Below are 9,629 nucleotides of genomic sequence, written 5' to 3' on the forward strand. Positions count from 1 at the left end.
TATGGATCTGACTCCTCTTGGGACCATGTCCGTGGAATCCTACCGTATTTGTCATTTTGTGACTGGTGGATTTCGCTTACATGATGTCCCCAAGGTCCATCCACGTTGTAGAGCGTTGGTTGCCTTCCTGTGGAAGCCTGAACAGCACTCACATGTTGTTCATCCCTTCATCCGTCATGGGACACTTGGCGTCCTTTTACCTTCTGGTTTCTGTGAAGTATGCTGCTCTAAACATGGGCGTGTGACTGTCTCTTTGAGACCCTGCTTCCAGTTCTTTGAGCTAGGTACCCAGAAGTGTCATTGCTGCATGATACGCTAATTCTGCTTTCAGTGTTTGGAGAGCTCTCCCTGGGGTTTTCCACAGCAGCTGCACGATTTCACATTCCCACCAAGAGTGCCAGTGGTTCCAATTTCTCCACATCCTCATAAAAGTGACCCCTTTAAAGCGCACCATCCATTGCTTTTTAGCATGTTCACAAGGTTGTGCGGCTGTCACCACTGTCTGATTCCAGAACATTTTCATCCCCCACAGAAGAAATCCATATCCTCTCGCCGTCACTCCCCGACCACCTTCCCCAGGCCCCCAGCAGCCACTGGGCTCCTTTCCATCTCTATGGATTGGACTGACCCTGCACTGTGTGTGGCCCCTTTCACTCAGCATCATGGATTCGAGAGCCCTCCAGGCCCTAGCATGTGCTTGAGGATGTTCTTGAAGTGATTTCCCTCACTTTGGACTGATGATGTGAAATCCTTCCCCTCCAGAGACTGCACCAGGGGTGCGTGGCTTCACAGTTCTGGGTTCGGCACACTCAGTGTCTTGCTGGTCTTGCCTTTGTCTTCCAGACCATGACTTGGTCTTTCAGATGGACCAGTTCTCTTACCGTTTACTACATTCGAGGTGAACACTAGCGAGTCCTTCTGTACGTCTGTGCTCACACTGTGGTCATCGACGATGTCTTCAAGAATACTCAGCAGCACCTTCAGGTATGCAAGTTCTCGTTGTTGCTTTTTAAGATTTTATTTATTTATTTATTTGGAGAGAGCAAGCAAGAGAGAGCAGTAGGGAGAAGCAGACTCCCCTGCTCAGCGGGGAGCCTGACGTGGGTCTGGATCCCAGGACCCTGAGATCAAAGCCTTAGCTGAAGGCCGACGCTTAACCGACTGAGCTGCCCAATATATGGGCATTTATTTGGGCATTTGACATATATTTTAATAAGGACCTTCCTTAAGTCAATGCGTAGGTCAAAAACATCACAGAGGGTTTCCCAAAAGCCTAGTCATATTCAGGGATCCATGCCACGTAGGTGCAGAATTTGCTCTCTAGATGTCCAGAAACACACACAGGCCCAGCAAGCAGCCCTTCTTGGAGCTTAGTTGAATGTGCAGCACTGAGCACAGTGCTGATGGGAGGGAGAGGGGGTAGTTTGTATCTGCAGAGTGAGGAAGGAGCAGCAGGCAGACAGGCTGAGAAATAAGGACCATGCCAGGCAGCTGTCCAGCCTCCTGCAGAGTCAGGTGGCTGGGAGTGGCTTTGACGATCCATCCATCCACCCATTCGTTCCTCCATTCATTTATTCCATAGGTATTTACCAGAAACTCTTTGTTTCAGATTCTGGGCATGTAGTCATGAACAAAACAGATCTAGCTCCCCCCCCGCCGCCCCCCATGGAGCTTATACTCTCATAAATACACAATTATGAATTACAACAAGCACTCCAAAGGAAATGTGGGCTGCTGCAGGAGAGAGATCAGGAGTGAGAGATGGCCCTTCAGTGGGTTGCGCTGGCAAACATGCCCTTTGTGCCGAGATCTGACTCACTGAGGAGGATGAACCAGGGGCAGTTTGGGGAGAAGCAGTCCAGACCCAGGGAGCTCCAGGTTTGCAGGCCTGCCCATGGGGCCGAGAAAGAAGGCTGGTATGACTGACATGGAGTGAGCAAGGGGAGAGGAAGGAGGGAAGAAATGAACTATTTCCTGGCAGGGAGCACTAGCATCTTATTTGTTTCCAGAAGGTTCCTGAGTTACTGAGAAAGGATTGTGGGGGGATGGGAATGAAAGCAGGGAGACCAGCGAAGAGGCTTTTGCTCCAGATCTGCTCAGTGGCCTGAGTGGACACTGTTTAAGGGAGATGAGGCCAGCAGGGCTTCAAGGGGGCTGGAGGTGGGGCAGAACCCCAACATTTATTCCCCACCTGGGTTCAGAGTTGGGCACATGCCTACATCTGTAGGGAGCACTGTCCTTGTGGGGAGTGTGGCTTACACTTTAGGGGTTTGAGGGAGAGAAAATCAGAAAACCACTGGCTATGAAGAAATGCCAGGGGAAGGCCATCGGAGTGGAACTTTCAGCCCGATGAACCTGGAAGAGGAGCTTAGTTTTCTCTGTGGGGCTCCAGCCTCTCTGGCCATCCTGAATCTTTCAGAGCACTTTCTCTGCATTTCTGCAGGGCCACACTAACGCGATCTCCTGCCTCTGCATCAGTGAAGACAGGCGGTGGATTGCCGCGGCCGACAAAGGGCCCTAGTGCCTGATAATCATATGGGACTCCTTCAAGGGTAGGCGTGGCGCAAGCTCCCTTTTCCCTACTCAGTGTAGCATATCCGCAACAAATGAGAAATACCGGTCTGGGCATGCAGAAGCCAGCGGTGGGATGCCGGGAGAGGGTGAAGCGGCCTGGGGAGGCTGGTCGTCCTGTTGCCTTGAGGCCCGGTCGAGTGATATTACCTTCGTGAATTTCCCCATTTACAATTCTTGGCTCTTCAGGCTGAGAAACTTGGTTTGGCGATGTCCCAGAGTAGATGAGGGAGGTTAACACTAACGCAGCTTGGAGGCCCAAGGAAGTGAAGTGATTTTCCCCATCTACAAAAAAAGAGGCTGATCATACCCACTGTTTTAGTTTCCTTGGGCTGCTCTAAGAAATTACCATATGCTGGGGCGCCTGAGTGACTGAGCAGGTTAAGCCTCTGCCTTCAGCTCAGGTCATGACCTCAGAGTCTTGGGATCCAGCTTAGGTGGGAGGGCGCTCGTTTTCCTGAGAGCTGGGGTATTGTCCTAGGCATCTTTTTTTTTTTTTTCCTGTCCTTCGTGCCTGACACGGAATCAGCGCTCAATAGTGGGTGACAGTCGACTTCATGAAGAGAATGAACAGCATGCTTGCATAATGCTGAGTTAGTTCTATTATTTATTAAAATGAGATAAAATTCACATAAGGTAAAATTCGCCACTGTGAAGCCTGCGAGTCAGTGGCATTGAGTGTGTTTACAATGCTGTGCCATCGCGGCTTGATTCTAGTTCCAACTGCTGTTTTAAAGTCATCTCTCTGCCCAACGTGGGGCTGGAACCTACAAACCCGAGGTCAGGAGTCACATGGTCCACCAGCTGAGCCTGCTGGATGCCCCTAGTTCCAAAACCCCAAAAGAAAACCCCAAAGCCATCAGTCATCCCTACCATTCCCTCTGACCCCACTGACATGCCGGTCCGTCCCTGTGGATTTTCTAATTCTGGACGCTTCATAGCAATGAGCTCGAACAACGTGTGGTCTTTGTGTCAGGCTTCTCTACTTCACGTGATGTATGAGGGTCCACCCCTGATACAGCAGGGGTCCGTGCTTCCTTCCTCTGTATGGCTGCATTGCAGTCTGTTGTATGGATGGAGCACATTTGTTTCCTCCATAGCTTTTGAAACGAGTCCCTCCGGGGAGCAAGGCAGACCTCAAATCGGGTTCCCTGGTCCTGTTTTGCAGCATTCCTGTGCACACAATATTTGACAGCTGCCCAGAAGGCAATGGCATCGGGGCCACAGCCATCACCCGGGATTCCAAATATCTGGCAACCATCTCCGATGCTGAAATCCAGGTATGGGGCACGTGGAGGCGGCCTCAGTGGGCTGGCTCGGCTTGGGCCACGTGGTGATGTGATGCTCTCAGGGAAGGACCGGACCCCATGGCCCCCCGTTGAGGGTTCTCTTCCTGGGGTATAGCTCTCGGTGCCATGTTCCCGAGCCACAGTTACATGGCTACCACGAGAGGTGTCGGGTTTGTCAACAGCCTTCAGGAACCTTCTCATTCTCCTCCATCTGCTGTCACTCGCAGGAAGTTTGCATCTGGAGGTGGACCTCAGCCGTGGAAACCCCAGCATGTACCCTCAACCTCCTCAAAGAGTATGGTGTTCAGGTGAGCTCAGTTTGAGTGTGTAAAGCTATGTCTACAGTCACACCGAGTCCAGGTCCAAACCTACTTTCGGTTTTACTGGCGTTCAGTTATGGTACACTAGTGCTTGTAAAAAAACACTGCCGTGTCCTTGATCTCACTTTAATCTTCCTGATAGTGAGTAATATTGTTCTGAGCATGTATTATGTGCCAGGTTCTGCTAAGTTTGTTACAGCAAGTATCTCCCGCAGTCCATGCAAACGTGCTGGGAAGGAGTTCTTTAGAAATACAATGGACTGCTACTGTTAAGTACTAGATAATTTGTCTGAAGTCACGGGCCAGCGGCCTTTCCTGTTCTAGACATGCTCTTAACTGCTCCTGAGACTCAGAAATTATTAGTCTCAGTTTGCTTGAAGCGACGTGTCAAGGGCACCCACCAAGTCTACTCTTCCATTCTGTGTCGTCGTACTCATCCTTGCACCCTTCGCTCACCACACGGCTGCTCGGTCCCTACGATGCACCAGACACTGTGCAAAGTGCTCACCTGGATGCAGGATCCAGAACCCAGTCAGAGGGCCCAGGTGACTGGGCTCAGCCGGGCACATGTCACGCTGCAGCTTCATGTCCGTGTCTCTCCTTCTGGCCCCCACCGTCCCTCTAGGTCTCCGCAAAAAATTTCCTCACAGCTTTTATAAGCTGAGCTGATACGGTAGCCACCAGCCATAGCGAGTTTTTCTGTTGCTGCCAGAAACCGCTCTGGGACATTTTAGAGCTTGCATTGAATCTGGGGATTGCTTTGGGCAGTTGTCCTCTTAACAATCCATGAGCACAGCGGCGCCTGTGTGGCTCAGTGGGTTAAAGCCTCTGAGCTTCTGCTCAGGTCATGATCCCGGGGTCCTGGGATCGAGCTCTGCATCGGGCTCTCTGCTCCGTGGGGAGCCTGCTTCCCCCCCTCTTTCTGCCTGCCTCTCTGCCTACTTGTGATCTCTGTCAAATAAATAAAGAAAATCTTTAAAACAAACAAACAAAAAGCAAAACAATCCACGGGCACAGGCTGTCTTTCCATTCTCTTACATCTTCTTGAGTTTCCTTCAGCAGTGTCCTTTGCAGCAAACAAACCCTCCACCGAAGGTTTATTCCTAGGTCTTTTTATACTATCATAAGTGCATTGGTGTTCTTCATCCCCTTCGTGGGTTTTCATTGCTAGTCTTTAGAAACACAACTGCTATTTGTAGGATTGTGTGTCACGAAACTTTGCTGCATGCATGTGGCTGCTTGGATTTAAGTCGATTAGAGTGAGATACAACTACAGATTCAGGTGTCTCTGTGGGGTAAGCTACTGCCTTTGGCTCAGGTCATGATGACAGGGTCCTGGGATCTGGCCCCACATCAGGCTCTCTGCTCAGCGGGGAGCCTGCTTCCCCGCTCTCTCTGCCTGCCTCTCTGCCTACTATGTGATCTCTGTCAATTAAATAAAATCTTTAAAACAAAACAGACAAACAAAACTGCAGATTCATTTCCTTGGGGTCACCACATTTCAAGTACTCCCCAGCCACCTGTGGCCAGTAGCTGCCATGTTTGACAACAGATGAGCCAATGTCTCGGTCACAGAGGAATGTGCTGTGGGCAGCGCTGCAAGGCCCCAAGTCTGGAAGCATTCTTCCTGCTCTGCATTCCTGCTGCCCAGCTGGACCGAACCCTTCAATCTGGGCTTGAGTCACAAAGGGTGAGCGAGCTCTCAGCACAGCCCAGCTTTCTAGTAGGCTGGCTGTTTCATTTCTAGAGCGAACGGTCTCACACCTTCTCTTCTTCATCTCTCCCAGCCCTTCCTCTTCCTCTAGGCTGATGACCTCTCTCATTTTGCATTGAGAGAATGGGGGCCATCGGATACAAACCCCGGCCTGTTCTCACTCCCAGCCTACAACCTGCTTCATCCTCACCACCGTCTCCTGCCCTTCTGCGTGTAAGAGCAGCCACTGCCTGAGATGCCACTCCTCTCGGGCGCTCGAGGCCGTCTCCTGCAGCGATCCGCACCCCCTCTGCTGGGTGATTATACCCCGAGCAGACACACATGCGTTCTTCTCCCCCGTCTCTGGGACACCACTGATGATGCGTCTCCTTCCGACTCTGGCCCTCTGCGCCTCTTCACAGTTACATGTCTCTGAGGTGCTGTCTGTGCCTGCTTTCTGACTTCATCATATCTCATTTACTCTTTTGTGCACAAAATATTTGATCTCTTTATATTTTCATTGCTAAAGGAGGCATACATCCAAAATGTGTACATTTTAAGGCATGAAACAAAAGGTACAGGTGTGTTTACTGCCTGATCAAGAAAGAACACCACCCAAACCCTAGAAATCCCTTTGACCTCCTTCCACAATCCCATCCCCAAGTTAACTAGGGTTAACTAGTTAACTAGTGTCCCCGATTTTGTGTTACACATTCCCATGCCTTCCTGTATACTTTTGTCTAGCAAGTATCTCTTGGTACTTTCCTTTTTTTTTTTTTTTTTTCTGAGCGAGAGAGAGAGAGAGAGAGAGAGAGAGAATGTGAGCCGGGAGGGGCAGACATAGAGGGAGAGGGAGAGACTCTCAAGCAGACTCCATGCTTAGTGCAGAGCCTGATGTGGAGCTTGAACTCAGGATTCTGAGCTTCTGACCTGAGTCAAAATCAAGAGTCGGATGCTTGACCAACTGAGACCCCCGGGTCCCCTCCCCACCACCACATTTTTTTAAATTCCCATGCTGGAACTCAGGACCCTGAGATCAGGAGCTGTGGGCTCTACTGGCTGAGCCAGCTGGCGCCCCTCCCCCAGTACTATCCTATTTTGTTTTACCTGGGTTTTTTTGGTGCATATGGGGAATCATAATTGCTTCATTTTGTCTGCCTTGTTTCTGAGATTCATTCATTTTGATTACTGAGTTATAATTCACTATTTTCACGCCTATCTAGTCTCTTCTTGTCTTGAGTATAATGTAGCTCATTTATCTATCCTACTGATGATGAACATTTGGTTCTTCTGATCTGTCTTCCACCTACCCACAGCTCTACCAAATCTATGCTTATCACAGTCACTGGCATTTCCAAGTGAAGCGAGCACTATTACATCGGCATGAGCACCATTCCCAGTGGGTGCTGAAGACACCTTCCCTGGGCTCATAGCCTTCCCTGGGCTCCTCTGTGGGCTTGTCCCCTTTCACTGCACACCTTCTAAATGCTGGCCGTCCTCAGGGTTGAGTTGTGGGAGCTCCTCTTAGGGCGACACCTTCTTCCTGGGTGTCCTCATCCATTCCCATGACTTTTAAGTCCTGTGCACTCCCAAGATGCACCCAAAATCCTTCCTCCCCTCTCCATTTCCACTGCCACCACAGCTCCCTGCATGACTACAACATCCTTCAGGCTGAGCTGTGTTCATTCTTGTCCCAGTCCTTCCCGCCTTCCTGCAGCAGCCAGAGTGATAGTTCTTAAGTGAGCCGGACAGATCATACCACTCTCTTACTTAAAGTCTTTGAGTGGCTTCCCTTTGTGATGGGGATAACCCTAAGCTTCCCCTTCACCCATCTCCCAGCATCTACCCTCCTGTTTATTAATGTCTGTTCCTTTGTATGCCCTGGAATTTTACAGAAATGGACTCTTTTTGTGGAGTGCGCTGACTTCTTTTATTCAATTTAATTTTTTTATTTGATTTAAATTTTGAGATTCATCTATGTATGCAAAAATGGTTTATTCCTCTTTATTCCTCTCTATGTGTCCTTTAAAATGTGAATGCTGAGTAGTCATCGAATGGATATGTCACAGTTTGCTGATTCACCTGTTAAAAGACATCTGCCCCGTTTCCTGTTTGTGGCTGTTGAAAACAAAGGTGCATGAACTTTCATGTACAAGTCTTTGTAGGATATATGCTTTCGTTTTTCTTGGTAATTATCTTTGTTTCTGAAGGCTATTTGCCCTAACTATAGGACTGTAGGGGGGTAGTTATTTCCATACTTTGAGGATATTATTGTCTTCAGACTTAACACCATTTCCCTTGAGAAGTCAACTATCAATCTTATTTTTCCCTCTTCTGAAAGTTACATATGTCTTTCCCCTCCTGCCCCATTCTGGCTGCTTTTAAGGTTTTCTGGTAATTGTTAGCAGTTTTTAAGGATGTGTCTGTATGCATATGGATATGTTGTTGATTTTTTAAAAAATCCAAAACTGGTGCCTGGCTGGCTCAGTCAGTGGAGTATGTGACTCTTGATCTAGGCTTGTGAGTTCGAGCCCCATGTTGGACAAAGAGATTACTCCCGAAAAAAGGATAAATAAATAAAAAATAAAATCTAAAAAACAAAAATAAAAAAACATATCTTCTGGAGTACTTTGAAATTGCAACATCATATCTTTCTTCAGTTTTGCAAAATTCTCTGCCACTACTTCTTTTAAAATCACTTTTACCACCTTTTTTTCTTTCCTCTCCTTTTGGTACTCCAATTATACAGACATTAGACCTGTCCTGTGCTATATGTGTCTTATTGTCTATATTGTCTGTTGTTTTGTGTCTTTGTCCTTCAGTCTGGACATTTTCTCCTATAATTTATCTTCCCATTGTACTGACTGATTATTTCTTTGGCTATATTTTATTTTCTGTTTAATCCTCTTTTGAAGTTTTTTAAATCAGGTTTTTTTTTTTTCAGATCTAGATTTTCTGTTTGATTCTTTTTAAAAATAGAGTTACTGTGGAGATTGCCCATGTGGCCCTCTACTCTCTGGCACCTCGTGACCACAGTTCTTGTCAAGTCTGCGTGTGTCGATGTTATGCCTGCGTCTCCTGGGGTCCTTGCTGATGATTGCTTCCCTCTTGGTTGTCAGTCGTTTGGAAATGTCTCCTTCTTATGCCTGGTTGTGTTTCATCGGGTGCCCAGTGTCATGCTTTAAGAAGTTTAGGAATAATTTGAGTCTCAGGATGATACCTTCCTCCAAGGAAAACTCATTTTTGCTTCTTGCTGGCATCTGGCAGAGTTAACGAGATTAACTGATTAATCGCATCACAAATCACAGTGATTTGTCGCTGATTTCCAGCCTTTGTGAGGACTTGTCCATGCATTTGCTTCCAACAGTTCTGCCCACCCCTTCCCCCCACCACCCCATCCCCTACCCCTGCTGAGGCCGTTGAGTTGTCCTGAAATTACTTCTCAAACATTGGCACTGGTCCTTCACTTTCCTGGAGCAGGCAAGGAGTAGGTGATGGTGTGGAGGTGGCAGGAAGGGAACTTAAGTCATGTTTCTAGAAACTGTCTCCCAGGGCTGCTCCCTCCATCCCTTCACCTCAGGCCACAGCCACCCCCTCCCACACACATACCCCCACAGGACACGTGCCTCAGTCTCCCCAGGGAGCTCCATGGTGGTGTGGCTGTTGTTCAGCTTCTGCACTTTGTGGTTTCCTCACTTGCGTAGTTACCACAGGGTTGATTTATGGGAAGGGAGCCAGGCAGTCCAGGCTATTCAC

General features: G+C 48.5%; 1 protein-coding gene across 3 annotated transcripts in view; it reads left to right on the plus strand.

Moving 5' to 3' along the window:
- The window catches only part of LOC123930169 (cilia- and flagella-associated protein 251-like), a 52,943-nt gene extending 48,353 nt beyond the window's left edge, over window positions 1–4,590 (plus strand). For all 3 annotated transcript variants that reach the window (XR_006816000.1, XR_006816001.1, XM_045986424.1), the window contains 3 exons: window positions 844–984; window positions 3,740–3,851; window positions 4,088–4,590. Coding sequence is in view for 1 of the 3 variants with exons in the window: in XM_045986424.1 (XP_045842380.1) it covers window positions 953–984; window positions 3,740–3,851; window positions 4,088–4,183 (240 nt within the window). In the remaining 2 variants the exon portion in view is untranslated. The remainder of the gene's footprint in view (window positions 1–843; window positions 985–3,739; window positions 3,852–4,087) is intronic.
- Window positions 4,591–9,629: the final 5,039 nt, after the last annotated feature.

The sequence above is a fragment of the Meles meles genome, chromosome 18 (assembly GCF_922984935.1).
Source record: "Meles meles chromosome 18, mMelMel3.1 paternal haplotype, whole genome shotgun sequence".
Classification (NCBI taxonomy): Eukaryota; Metazoa; Chordata; class Mammalia; order Carnivora; family Mustelidae; genus Meles; species Meles meles.